The sequence below is a fragment of the Neoarius graeffei genome, chromosome 16, assembly GCF_027579695.1.
Source record: "Neoarius graeffei isolate fNeoGra1 chromosome 16, fNeoGra1.pri, whole genome shotgun sequence".
In the NCBI taxonomy this organism is placed as follows: Eukaryota; Metazoa; Chordata; class Actinopteri; order Siluriformes; family Ariidae; genus Neoarius; species Neoarius graeffei.
Genome location: NC_083584.1, coordinates 52,723,288 through 52,737,524, shown reverse-complemented (window position 1 = coordinate 52,737,524; position 14,237 = coordinate 52,723,288). Strand labels below are relative to the sequence as shown.

Genomic DNA, 14,237 nt, shown 5'->3' with positions numbered 1-14,237 from the left:
TGGCCAAGTCAAAGTCCTGACCTTAATCCAATCGAAATGTTGTGGAGGGACCTGAAGCGAGCAGTTCATGTGAGGAAACCCACCAACATCCCGGAGTTGAAGCTGTTCTGTACGGAGGAACGGGCTAAAATTCCTCCAAGCCGGTGTGCAGGACTGATCAAGAGTTAGCGGAAATGTTTAGTTGCAGTTATTGCTGCACAAGGGGGTCACACCAGATACTGAAAGCAAAGGTTCACATACTTTTGCCACTCACAGATATGTAATACTGGATCATTTTCCTCAATAAATAAATGACCAAGTATAATATTTTTGTCTCATTTGTTTAACTGGGTTCTCTTTATCTACTTTTAGGACTTGTGTGAAAATCTGATATTGTTTTAGGTTGCATTTATGCAGAAATATCGGGTTCACAAACTTTCAAGCACCACTGTATAATGAGCTTCAAGGTCCAGGGAGCAGAAACACAACTGAAGTCATCCATATACCATCCAGATACCATTTTTTGGGCCATTACTTAGATACAGTGTGCAGACAGATCCCAATATATGGGTTTGATACACACATTTTCAAAACATCAGTGAAGATGTAAATTTCAGTTTTAAAGTACAGCGTTTCTGATTGTGAAGGGTCTGAAAAAAGCTGACAGGTTTGCCCCTACATGAAGATCGGCAGGGGTGCAGACTTGAGACTCATGGTGAGAGGGGAGAGAGACGCCTGCAGGTGGACTGCCTGAGTGAAACCTGATCTATAATACACACAGGCTTCTGATCGCTCACGTCTGGGCCTCCCCACACAGGAAAAGAGCCCCATTCCCCAGTCTCCTGCTGCATATATTTCAGGAGTTTTCAAATCACCCTCACTGACCTCTGGCAATATGAAGGAAGAAAAGACAGCAAAAGAAAATGCCAAAAAGGCCCTTCAAGGAACACCAGTTTTAATTAAAAATAACGTTTCTCAGAAATTTCACTCAGTTAACGTTTCACAACTCAACATGTTTAATGACTCAGTGCAGCGTGCCTGATCACGAATACTGGCAAATAAGTGAAACTGCAGTTCAGAATCAGGATGTAAAACAAGTTTGGGTTTAATTGAAAAATGAGCTTGGGCAGGATGGGACTCCTGAAGCTCACAGCTTCAACTTTGTTCTTTGTTGTTTCTTTTGGCATGACTAACAGCTGAACTTATATTTTTTCACAAGATGTCTCCTTGTCCAAGGATTAGTGGTTCGGTCTTGATTCACCATGAGACAGCTGCTCAGTCCGGTGTGGGAACAGGCCTTCCGGACCACTCGCTGTTCCGGAGAAGGTTGTAGAAATCGCACACGTTTCTGCTTTACGCAGTGAACAAGCTCATGGCTCTCTGAAATTAGCATGATATTTTCTTCTTTCTTTTGTTTAAAAAAAAAAAAAGTGACAAACAAAGCAAGAAAATTATACTGATCAAATACATTTTCTGGGAGTAACAAGATGAAGATGTATGACAACGTACAAATGAAGATTTAAAAAAAAAAAAAAAAAATCATCATCACATTCACTCTTAATCCAGCTGGATTCACCGAGACGAAACGTGGTGACTAGGTAAAGAGACGGACTGTTCCATCTGCTCCCGAGGAGAAGACCCAGGGCTGGGTAGGATGGAAAGCCACGTCAAGCACCCCTAAGTCGTGTGTGATGGTGTGACCTTTCAGAACCTTCACTGGGACGATGAGGGGATTCTGCAACAGGTCACTGTGAGAGGAAAGAAAAGGAAAACGCAGATAGCATGAGGTTAGTGCAAAAATACAGGACATGAGTGAGTGTTTTCTTTCCTTATATGGAGTGAGATGGTTGAGAAGCTTATCAGTACAATAAAATCGACATTACTGGAAATATGGTTTGCAGTATAAATCACTGACAGCTAGACTTGATGGTAAAATAGCACAACATTCAACCCTCTTTTTTTTTTTTTAGATTTTTTTTGGGCTTTTTGCACCTTTATTGGATAGGACAGTGTAGAGACAGGAAATGAGCAGGAGAGAGAGAGAGGGGGAGGGATCGGGAAATGACCTCGGGCCGGAATCGAACCCAGGTCCCCGGATTTATGGTATGGCGCCTTATCCACCTGAGCCACGATGCCCCCAACATTCAACCCTCTGACTGGGTATAAACAGGTCTATTAAAAGTCCAGCTGATGCCTTCAAGCATGCAAGGACCATTTCTCCCGCTCAGGGATGAGAGTGGGTGGTCACCAAAAAAGCAGAAAACAAGATGGCGCCCGAAGCCGGGGGTCTGGGAGTGATACCCCCCCAGGAAAATTTTGAAAAATAAGGCCTTACAAACCACTTTTCCTGCAATCTGAGCTGTAGTAGATAAAAAATCTGTTGTCTTTTTTATATATTTACATGAAAATATGTTTCAAATCAATAGGAGTATTGTTTGAATTCAAAATAAAATCACATTCTACATTCAAGGGTATGGTTATAATTTATGATCAACAAAAATGACAAACTAAATTCACATTAAACTTAAGTTTTATTAAATTATCAAAATGTTCATATGTTAAATAAAATTTCTTAGGGAGAAAAGGTCAGTCACCCTATGTCCTCATTAGTTGCATATGATTTCAAAGTCTTTTGAAATATTTAAGTTTTCAAAACTGTCAGCATTAATTCAGATTTACTGACCATCATGTACATGTTCAATGTATTAAATCAAACGAATGCTAAGTTTATGGGATAATGTCTATGTACACTTTATACAATTATTTATAGTTCACAGTCACTTCTCATTTTCATTTAATCATTTCGACGACTTCTTCAGCCTTTTGGCCAAAGACAAGAGCTTGTCAGTCCTCTCTCTGTTTTTTTATACCAGCATCGATTTCACGTACCTTCGCTTCGTCTCGCTTGTCAATTGTATTTGGCATTTTGAGTAAAAAAGCCGATACGAAAGAGAAACGTATTTTTGAAGCGCAGCGACGATGAACATGTGCAAGTTTCGATAAAATAGAACAGAAACGTATTTTTGAAGCGCAGCGACGATGAACATGTGCAAGTTTCGATAAAATAGAACAGATGCGGGATACGTTTAAATAAAATAGAACAGATACGTTTCTTACTTTTGTAAGAACTGTTATGATTGGCTTTTGTTCTCTCCCACACTCTTGTAAGAACTGTTATGATTGGCTATCATGCTCTCGCCAGCGATGTTTTGGCCAATTACATTGTAGATAACACGTATTCTACTGCAAGACTTAGCGAGGGCGGCACGGTGGTGTAGTGGTTAGCGCTGTCGCCTCACAGCAAGAAGGTCCTGGGTTCGAGCCCCGGGGCCGGCGAGGGCCTTTCTGTGTGGAGTTTGCATGTTCTCCCCGTGTTCGCGTGGGTTTCCTCCGGGTGCTCCGGTTTCCCCCACAGTCCAAAGACATGCAGGTTAGGTTAACTGGTGACTCTAAATTGACCGTAGGTGTGAATGTGAGTGTGAATGGTTGTCTGTGTCTATGTGTCAGCCCTGTGATGACCTGGCGACTTGTCCAGGGTGTACCCCGCCTTTCGCCCATAGTCAGCTGGGATAGGCTCCAGCTTGCCTGCGACCCTGTAGAACAGGATAAAGCGGCTAGAGATAATGAGATGAGACTTAGCGAGACTAAAGATAGCGAAAATGTAAACATGTAACATCGTCGTACGCTTGAGTATCACGAAGGAACATACCCCAACTCCCCTCAATGAAAAAAAAACATCTCAACAGATTTGGCATAATATCGATTTTCGCTCAGAAAAAGCAGAAATCCGCTGAAAAGCGGAAAACTCTCATCCCTGCCTGCTCATGATTCTGTGGATGCACTGGATCCAAGCTCAGTGTGTGAACAGACAGAATAAGGAAGAAGAGAGAAAGGGATAAAGAGAGGATGAATTACCAACGGAGCAAAAGATATCAAAGAATGAGTGAAAGAGACGAGACACTCACTTGTACACCATCCCGTGACAGACGACAACACTGCCATCATCTGACCCTGAGGCAAACAAAGGGTAGTGCTTGTGGTAGGCCACGCTCCTCAGAGCTTTCTTATGGTGCCTGTTTTAAGACAGAAGGTACACATCAGGAAGGTGAGAGATTAGTAAAACGCTCCCCTTTGAGCCCCTTTTCAGACACTCTGATCATGAAAACCTGCAATGGCACTCTCTCACCGGAGCACTTTATACGGCTTTGTAGACAGATCCAGGTCAAACCAGACCAGTCGAGAGTCATAGCTGCCGCAGATCACATTGTCGCCTGGCAAAATGAGAAACAGAGCAACTAAATCCCACTGAACTTCCAGTTACAGTAATCATCCCTCAGTGCTGTACAATTTCACCTTGAGCTTATTCATTTAAAATCCAACACTGTACAATACTGAAAATGTTTACGACATCAAACTCTAGTGTGAAACAGCCATCAAAGTTGGAATGAAACAAGATCAAGTGTGAGCTACTGCTCACTTACGTATCCCCCCGCTCTCGCTTATATCAGAATGCAAGCAATCGAAGGAATAGGACACTTATTATGAAGGTTGACTTCAAAAAATAGTTAACCCTGAAACGAGTAAGTAAAGAGCAGCGTTCTCCCCAGGGATTTCGAACAGCATCCTGGTAAACTGGCATTTTGAAATAGCATTTTGCTTCTTGAAATAGCGTCAAAATCCACGCTATAATGTTTCGTAAATGCATTCAGTCGGTAAACAGGAAGTCGATGTGCGACAGACCTGAAAACGGTATACACGGTATAGAACCCCAAGCTGAAGCTCGGTACCAAATATCAAGCAGTTGTGATTTGTAGTTGCTGAGAAAAATGTTAGGAAATTTTGTAAACCCACACTATGCTTCGTAAATACATTCAGTCGGTAAACAGGAAGTCGATGTGCGACAGACCTGAAAACGGTATAAACAGTATAGAATCCCAAGCTGAAGTTTGGTACCAAGTAGCTATGATTTGTGGTTGCTGAGAAAAAGGGTGTTTCGGGCAGACGGAAACACGGAGATACGGACGGACAGAGGTAAACCAGTATACCCCCCCTTCTTTGGAGCGGGGGTATAAAAGCAACGCAGACATACAATAAAACACTGGTGTGAAAAACAGCTGAACATGCTGATTAGACGGACATGAGATATACATAGTTTTCACATGACGTCACAGAGTCGGGGATTCCCTAGTGGCGGCCATCTTGCGGGTCAAGCTTACCGTACGGGTCACTGAGCACACATTGTAACGCGCGAGTACAAAGTCTTCAAAAGAACCCAAGCAGGCTATTTAAAGCTAGCAATGGTGCACACCTGTTGTATTCACGGCTGTCATAATAGGTCAGATGATGACGTCAAGCGGAGCTTTTATGGAATTCCCACTGTACGGGAGCACGAAGGCGAGCAAACAAAGAAACTCAGCATACAAAGGAGAAATCTATGGCTTGCGAGAATCAACCGCAAGGATTATCAGCCTTCCAAACACAGCAAAGTCTGCTCCGATCATTTTATAAGTGGTAAGTTGTTTAAATAAACAACCAATTGTGTTTAAGTTTGCTTTTGGAAACCAAAACATCATGTGAACAATCTCTGGAGAATGCCTAACTGGAACCGCTGAGTGTAGGTTTACGTTGTAATGTACACTTAATATCGCTCGTTTGTCACATTTTCTATTTCTATTTCCAATGTTTACATACCTTGGTGGTAATTAGGACACGACTGTCACTTGTTTTTATATGGTGGACTTCACGGACCCAGCCACAGACAAAATAATTGTATGACTCCAGCGACTTGTATGCTTTGAGGTCATCAAGTGTGTAGGCACTTTTACTATTCACGAAATAGTTCACAATATCAGGGTACGATATGGATGGCAGCCCTGCATAGTCACTTGAAAATGCATCTTTGTCCACTTCGTGGGGTCAATTCCCCCAATCAAGGCCAGTTTGGCTGCATACCGTTGTCGTGAGATGTCGTCTAATGTATCTATATACTTCGGTTTGCTTGATTTTGCCGACATTGATCTTTATTTTAGAAAACTGACTATATAACTTCATAAATTCGTCCGAGATAACATAGCCGGTAATGGCGATGGTCCGTTTTGTTTGACCCACAAGATGGAGGCTGGAGGGCGTTCCCCGGAATGCCGTGACGTCAGTGAAAACTATGTATAGTCTTAGATCTGTCTAATACACAACCATTGAGGATCACAAATTTACATCACTCCAACACTAATCACCAATCTATTAACTCAAGAGCTCGATGGCACATAGAAGCTAATTTACATGCTAGCTTAGACACCGAATACCAGCCGTGGTCTGAAACCATACCTCTGAGACAGTGGAACTGAATAAACACAATCCAAGTCATTAGATTGCGCTGATTTGGTTTCTGAGTTATCTATATACCAGTGCAAGTCTATGACAAAGTGAGACTGCAGTAAATGAAAACCAATTCAAATCAAGACAAAAAACAAACAAACAAACTCAAAAACAAAAAACCCCCTGCAGAATCTAACCACATGGGTGTCTACGTAGCTTCGTTGCTTGGTCCCCAATAAAATTTAAACAAGAACATACAGCAAGGAGATTGCAGTTCGTCATTATGATCACCCCATCACTCAGCCATCAACACTGTCGTAACTCCAAACCAGCACAAACTATTTTTACAAACACAACCCAAAATCAGAAAATGTTGGGATGGTTTGTTGAAATAGAAATTAAAACTGAAAACAGTGATTTGTAAATAACACAACATTTGACCTGTATTGCACAATAAAACACCACATTATTTGATGGTTTACCTCACAAATTTTATTGTTTTTTAAATAAATACTTTTCAATTGTGATTCTTGCAACACACACACACACACACAAAAAAAAAGTTGGGACAGTAAAGCATTTACCACTTTATCATGTTGCCATTCCTTCTCACAGCACTTAAAAGATGTTTATTGTCTCAAGACACCGAGTGATGAAGCGTTTCAGGTGTTATTTTTGTCCCATTCTTCCTGCAAACAGGCCTTAAGGTGTGTGACGGTACGGGGCTGTCACGGTCATATTTTTCATTTCAAAATTCTCCACACATTCTCTATTGAGGACAAAGCGGACACGCCCTCTTCTTCCACAGCCACGCCTTTGTAATGTTTGCAGAAGGTGGTTTTGCATGGTCTGGTTGAAATCTCCCTGGAAAAGATGTCGTCTTCAAGGCAGCGCATGTTGCTCCAAAATCTCAGTGTACTTTTCTGCATTAATGCTCCATCACAGAAGTGTAAGTTACCTTTGCCGAGGGCACTGACACAACCTCATACCATGACACACCCTGGCTTTTGGACCTTTCACTGGTAACAATCTGAATGGTCCTTTTCATCTTTGGTCCAGAGCACACGGCGTCCATTTCTTAAAAAAAAAAAAGACCTGGAATACCGATTTGTCTGACCACAATACACATTTCCACTGTGTGATGGTCCATCCTAGAGAAGTCAACAGCACTTCTAGACACAGTTAACATAAGGCTTCTTTTTTGCATGTGTGGTTCTATCAGCTATAGATGAATGACGGTTCTTGATGCAGTGCCGTCTGAGGGATCAGAGATCACAGGTGCTCAACTTAGGCTTGAGCCCTTGCACTTTACCCACAGAAATTCCTCCAGAATCCTTGAACTGTTGAAATAATATTACGCACCATAGAGGGTGAAATATCCAAATCCCTTCCTATCTTTCTTTGAGGAACATTGTTTATAAACATTTCAATAATTTTCTCATGCATTTGACGACAAACTGCAGATCCTTAGCCCATCTTTGCTCCTCAAAGACTTGGCCTTTCCTGGATACTGATTTTGTCCCAAATCTTGATTACAATCACTTGCTGTCATCACCTGTTTCAAATCACATCATTATTTAACTGTTTTACCTCGTTACTAGCCCTAAATTGGCCCCGTCATAATTGCTTTTGGAATGTGGTGCAGGTCTGAGACACAGGAATGGCTGTATATTAACAAATGAAATGAAGTTGACCAAGAAAACATGAAATATCTTGGGTTCATTCTGTTTTGCAATGAAATATGAGTCAAAGTCAATTTACATATCACTGCTTTCTTTTTTTTTTAATTTGCATTTTCCATCTCGTCCCAACTTTTTCTGATTTGGGGCTGGATTTCAAAAACATGAGCTTGACAGAGATGAAGAAGTGAGAGATCCCAAACCCAGCCAGGTTCACTCACCTCCTGGGTGCACGGCCAGACTGGAGATCCACTTGCAGTTGGCCATGAGCTTCTTGGTGAGCTCCTGTTTGATGAGGTTGTAGATACGCACATAGCGCTGTGTGGCCACAAAGAAGTAGGGCCGGATTGGATGGAAAGAGACGCACTGTACCATGCCCTTGCTCTTCCGGAAGGGGTTCTGCGTGCGCCGTTTGCTCACCTGGTGGATCAACACCTGTAGACAGCTGCCGTCATCAGGCATAACGCAGGCCAGGTAGTCACCTTTGCCATGCCAACTCACCTGCCTCACAGCCTGAGGATAAACAGACAGACCGATAGGAAGCGTGAGCGAGTGAAACACTGTGAAAGAGAGGGAGGGTGCCTGTTATGACCATAAGGTCAATGGTCAAAGTCATTCTGCGGTAACCTCAACAATGTTAATCCAATTATAACCTCAAAGACACTCCGAGACTAAATTTATAGCTATTAATACTGGCTTTACCAGGCTGCCAGCTGGTGAGCCGGCTTTTCTTTTTCCAGTAGTTTTAATTGGACACTGGAGGCGTCTTATATTTCTTTCCATTTCAGGAAAAAGACAACCACAACCTTGTGGCTTTTGCCAATAGTTAAAAGCCTCCTGGCTACAGCTTATGTGAGGGACAGAACACACCACAAAAGAGATGAGGGGAAGACATCAAAATTTTATCATTTCATCCGACTCTGTTCTGGGCCACTGATCGGCTTGGTTATACAGATATCTTACACAGATATCATACTGATACTGCTAGAAGCAATTGTGTCATACAAAAAGGAATAAACACACCCCGTGTCCGAAATCACTATATAGTGGACTATATAGCGAGTTCACCATTTTGTAGTGCTGTCCGAATGTATCGTGAGAATTATTACACCCTATATAGTGCACTCAAAATATCCCACAATGCATCACGAAAAGTAACAGACAACCGATGGTCACTAACCAAGCAATATATCCCATCATTAGGGCTGGGCGATAAAATGATAACGATACGTATAGCGATAGACACATACTTGATATCAATAGAAAATGCGTTCGATAGAACGTTTCGACAGAATGTTGTTTTTTTTTTTTTTTCAAGAAACAAGCGTTAGCCAGAGCCCTCTCTGGTTTAGGTCCGCTTTCAATCAACTGTTGTTGCGAAGCAAGCTTGGTTGCATGAGCAAAGGCACTCGTCCTCTGGTGCCTAGCAACGCATAGGGAGTGACACGCTGATAGCCAATCATGTAACAGTATCGCGTTTGGTTGCGCCATCTCGTTGTCTCGTGGTCGTGTTTATTTTTTTTCCAGAAACAGCGTGGCCAAGAAAAGAAAGATGAGTGCCGGAACGAGCGAGGAAATTGTGGATAAAGTCAGTAAGGTCAGATGTTACAGATGTAAAGTCTTGAGTCTACCTCAGTTTTACTTTAATTTCTTCCATGTTTACAAAACACTATTTTTATTTTATTAAACCTTCAATGAAAATATACTTGAATAGTTTAAGAATAGTCTAAGTCTACCTCAGTTTCACTCAATTTCTTTTATGTTTATAAAGCACTGCATATTTTTATTTGTTTTTAAATGTTATTCACCAGAGGGTGAACTTTTTTTGCACTAAACTTGCAGTAAGAAATTAAAAATATGACAGTCCTTCTCACATAGCAGGTTTTGCTATGTTTACATTTAACACTTTGCTCATGTTTTTATAACACTTGAGTTTTTTAAGCACTTTATTATTGATAATTGCTCAGTTTTTGTTGTGATCGTAACATTGAACATGCGTGTTGACATTCCTTGCTTATTGGCTGTCGGAGGAAGTTTAAGTTTAAAATAAATGTTTGAATTTAGTATTGTTCCCTCCTGGTCCTTATTTTAAATAGGTCATAAAATGTTTCAATAATTATCGATATCGACCAATATGAAACACTTATATAGTGATACAGATTTCAGCCATATCGCCCAGCCCTACCCATCATGCATTGCGGTCACGCTGAAAGAAATCAAAAGCCTCAAATTTGATTTAGTAAAAGACAAAGAAGAAAGGATTCAGCCTTGATTTAAAAGAACTGAAAGATGCAGGTACTTTGTATTGATTAATGTGGGAAATACGCTCAGTATAATTTGGATTTAACACAAAAATACACACATTTATTATTTTGAAAACCCACCAGCCGACTGATCTGGCATGTTTTAATTGTGCGACAGGTAATGACGTAAATAACGGCGCAGCGGCGTAGTGTCCGAAAGCGTTTTTTCATTTTACCAATGAGCTCACTATATAGTCCGCTATATAGTGATTCCCTATATAGTGAGTAGGGAGTAGTGAACGAGTGTGTGGTTTCGGACACAGGGACGGTGCACGTCAACATTCTAATGAGATGTGTTTATGTGTACTTGAGCATGCGTGTTTTTAGGGTACCTTGGGGTGTGTGAGAATCAACCGTTGGCCCTGATCGTGACCTTCGCCCTCAGCGACTGCCCACTGCACTGCCTGCTCCTTGGCCTCCTCTGGCTCCTCGTAGGAGGAGATGAGTTGATCAGTAGCACTGCAGATCAGCTTATCTCCAAGCCCAGGGTTTATCAGCACCACAGTCTCGCCACTACACACACACACACACAAATTAAAAGTAGACTTTGAAAGCATCCAATGAAAAAAATCCCTTCAGCACTTCCTCTAAAGCCACTCCTCCAAAACACATGAACGCGCACTGCCTGATTACTGCTGGAGGTTGAGTCCATGAGAGTGCGTGTTGGGGGGAGGAGCATAGCGTGCCGTCGTCATATCCGACTGCCTTATGTTTCATTCGCATGTAAGAAAACATCTAATATCATTATGAATATAAACAAAATAAACTATTAGTATTCACAGGCGTTGACTAGCTTTAGCAATATGTCTAGTATCTCTGCCTAGACTTGTGGTAGAAGAAGCAGCCTGTATTTTTGTCACATGTACACTCAAGCACAGTGAAATTCCTCCTCTGCATTTAACCCATCTGAAGCAGTGAACACACACACACACACCCAGAGCAGTGGGCAGCTATACTACAACACCCAGGGAGCAAGTGGGGGTTAGGTGCCTTGCTCAAGGGCACTTCAGCCATTCCTGCTGGTCCAGGGAATCGAACTGGTGACCTTTTAGTCCCAAAGCTGCTTCTCTAACCTTTAGACCATGGCTTTTCCCAAGACTCTGGTGTGCACACAGGTAGGCAGGTCGACAGACACCTAGGCCATCCATGTGGACCGAATGAAAACCTGGAGCTGCTACTGACTTAACTTTGAACTCTGATATCTGAGAGTTCAGTTCAGTTGTAAAGACAAACTGTCAACCTGCATCTACAAAACTGTAGAGCAGCAATCCAAAACAAACCCATTAGACCAACCATTGAATAAGGACAAACGAAACAGTGCCCGATAAAAGGAGGAAGACTTGGTGTGTGTCTGTGGAAGCTGAAGTGCTGCAGTGGCTGAGCTGCATTATTGGAAGATTTAGCACATGTTGCAATCAGGAAGCACTATTTTGTGGAGGTCACTCAATGTAATCAGTTGTGCCAGGAACACACTAATGTACACATATACATGCAGATGAAATCAGTGTGTTAAAGCATTTGCGAATCTTGAGAGAATTTTTAGCGCCGTTTCAGGCCTAGACATTAAGCATTTACCACTGGTGGCCCATTGGGCCAGTGGAATTGAAAAGTTACTGGCCCAAATGAAAAATGTGGTGGCCCGAATGCGCGCGGTACCCGAACCACGGCTGCCACAGGCAGCGGCTGCAAGCACCGTTGGTGCTTGTACCAAGAGGGGGGTCTGGGGGCCCTCCCCTGGAAAATTTTGATTTTTCAATTCATATTCATGCATTCTGGTGCACTTTAAGGTGAAATTAATGAAAATAAGATTATTCATATTTTGCTAACATTATTATATCTTTATTGTTTGCTCACATTGATATTTTATTGTTTGCATTTCTTGTTCTATCAATTTCTTAGTTACATTTAAAAATTTCCTTTGTTCTTGTTCTCTGTTCGTTTAACACGTGCTGTTGATTACTGTTTTACATTAATTGTTTGTATAAGTTTTAGAATAAGCTAAGTTTTGCCTCACCATGCAACTAGCTTGTTTATAGAATAAGCTTTGCCTGTAACCCACCCTGTGTGATGGAGACAGATTTCCCTTTTTTGTCATGGTTTCAACTTTGGCTCATATATTCTCAACATTGTAGATATTGAATTCTCACCACTGTAGATATTCTAATAGAAATAGAAGTACAATGAACTTTTTAAATACACCTTGATATAATAGCCACAAGACACACACAGGCCAGTCCCAAGTCTGGATGAAAGGTGAGGGTGGCATACTAACCCTTATCATGCTGGATTTAAATGGGCATTTTTATTGCCCATGAAGAAGTTTTATTTCTTAATTAATAAAATATCATGAGAATCACTGACAAACCATACATTTCCTGAAAGGGTGGACTTTGGGGAATAATCGAGTGAGATTTTTGCAAAGCCTTACCTGCTCGGGGGTGATTGATAACCCTAATTACCTGTTAATTAGCAAATTTTTTACTGTTTTAATGTTTACTGTTTTTGTTTTTACTTCTGTAAAGCACATATATAAATAAACTTGCCTTGCCTAATTAACAGGTATGCTCAGGTGAGCCAAAAAGGGGTGAGATGTTGTATTTTTTTAATAAGACAAGATATAAACACCAAATTTTCAGGATATGTCCTTGGGGGAACTAGTAGTACATTTTTGCAAATTCAGCTCATTTGCATAAACCGTTGCCATGGCAACAGCAGATACCCTAGCAACTGGGGGTATACTGGGTTTAGCATGGTCTGGTTGTACCAGAGAGGGTCAGAATAGTTATTTTTGTTGTAATGAACTAATGTAGACCTAGTTTGGCTATTTTGATAGATTTCATCATCTTTGGATATTTGAATAATATAATATATGGGATCAGATCTAATTTACCACATTATTTTATCTGTTCTTCTATTTCAGTCATAGCGACCAACATTTATACGTCATTCTTTAATCACTAAAAGTTGATACACGTGTAGCCGTATTTCTTGGCAGTGTATCCTGAAATTTTGATATTAATATACAAAGTCTGAACGATTTTACACCATCTGAAGCTAAAGCGCGTGTGTTGAAATGCTGTTTTACGATTCGGCGCCATATTTGGCGAGTTGTAAACCGAGCATGACGTCGCGTGCTCTGATTGGCTGCCGAGTTCAAAATGAAGCCGTTCGTCAACACCCGATAGTTAATTTATGCACGATCGTATTTAAACTGTTTACCTGGCCTTGGCCAGGTTGGGGAGCGTGGAGTTTGAACATATTTCTATTTGAATTTCACCGTTCTGATGGTCTCCTTGCCGCAACCGTCTTCATCTACAAGATGCTATTTTCCCGCCAAAATGACGCTTCCGAACAGCGCCGAACATCTCCGAAGATGCACGAAGACTACACACTCCTGCCGTGGAGTGGAGCGGAGCGTGATGAAAACAAAGATGACGGACCTCGTATCGAAAAGGTGCATTTTACGAACAATTTCTTCACAATTCTGGGTAAAATATGAGTAATAAAATTTGTTAATTTTATCGAAAACGTACTGGCCCGCCCGGGCCACTGTTTGGCCAAATTTAGTGGCCCGAACTGGCCCGAAAGACGTAAAAAACACTGCTGGGCCATCGGGCAAGTGCTAATGTCGAGCCCTGCGTTTGACTTACAAAAACATTGACACACAACTTTACTAAAATCACTGATAAATATGTGCAAAACATCCCCTGACAAGAACAGAAGAAACCATCATGCATCAGCCATATTCAATAAACCTACATTTATATTATTACAGAAGAACGAAAGGTGAAAACTGAACCATTCAGGGGTGGGTTTCCCAAAAGCATCACAGCACAAACATCATCGTTAAATGGTAGAGCAAGCAGCACAACGAACACTCTCTCTCCTAGTTAAGATGCTCTTCGCGTTAAGAGGCTTTTGGGAAACCCACCCCTGAACAGTTCCTGTTTTTTAAAGGTGC

The 14,237-nt window shown here is 41.5% G+C and overlaps 1 protein-coding gene across 1 annotated transcript in view; it reads right to left on the bottom strand.

Annotated features, from left to right (window-relative positions):
* Window positions 1–971: 971 nt before the first annotated feature.
* bop1 (BOP1 ribosomal biogenesis factor) overlaps window positions 972–14,237 on the bottom strand; it is a 137,562-nt gene continuing 124,296 nt past the window's right edge. Inside the window, exons 12-16 of the mRNA XM_060943161.1 lie at window positions 10,609–10,789; window positions 8,195–8,486; window positions 4,166–4,250; window positions 3,945–4,052; window positions 972–1,727 (exon numbers count right to left, since the gene is read on the bottom strand). Of these exons, the coding sequence (XP_060799144.1) occupies window positions 1,574–1,727; window positions 3,945–4,052; window positions 4,166–4,250; window positions 8,195–8,486; window positions 10,609–10,789 (820 nt within the window). The 3' untranslated portion in view covers window positions 972–1,573. The remainder of the gene's footprint in view (window positions 1,728–3,944; window positions 4,053–4,165; window positions 4,251–8,194; window positions 8,487–10,608; window positions 10,790–14,237) is intronic.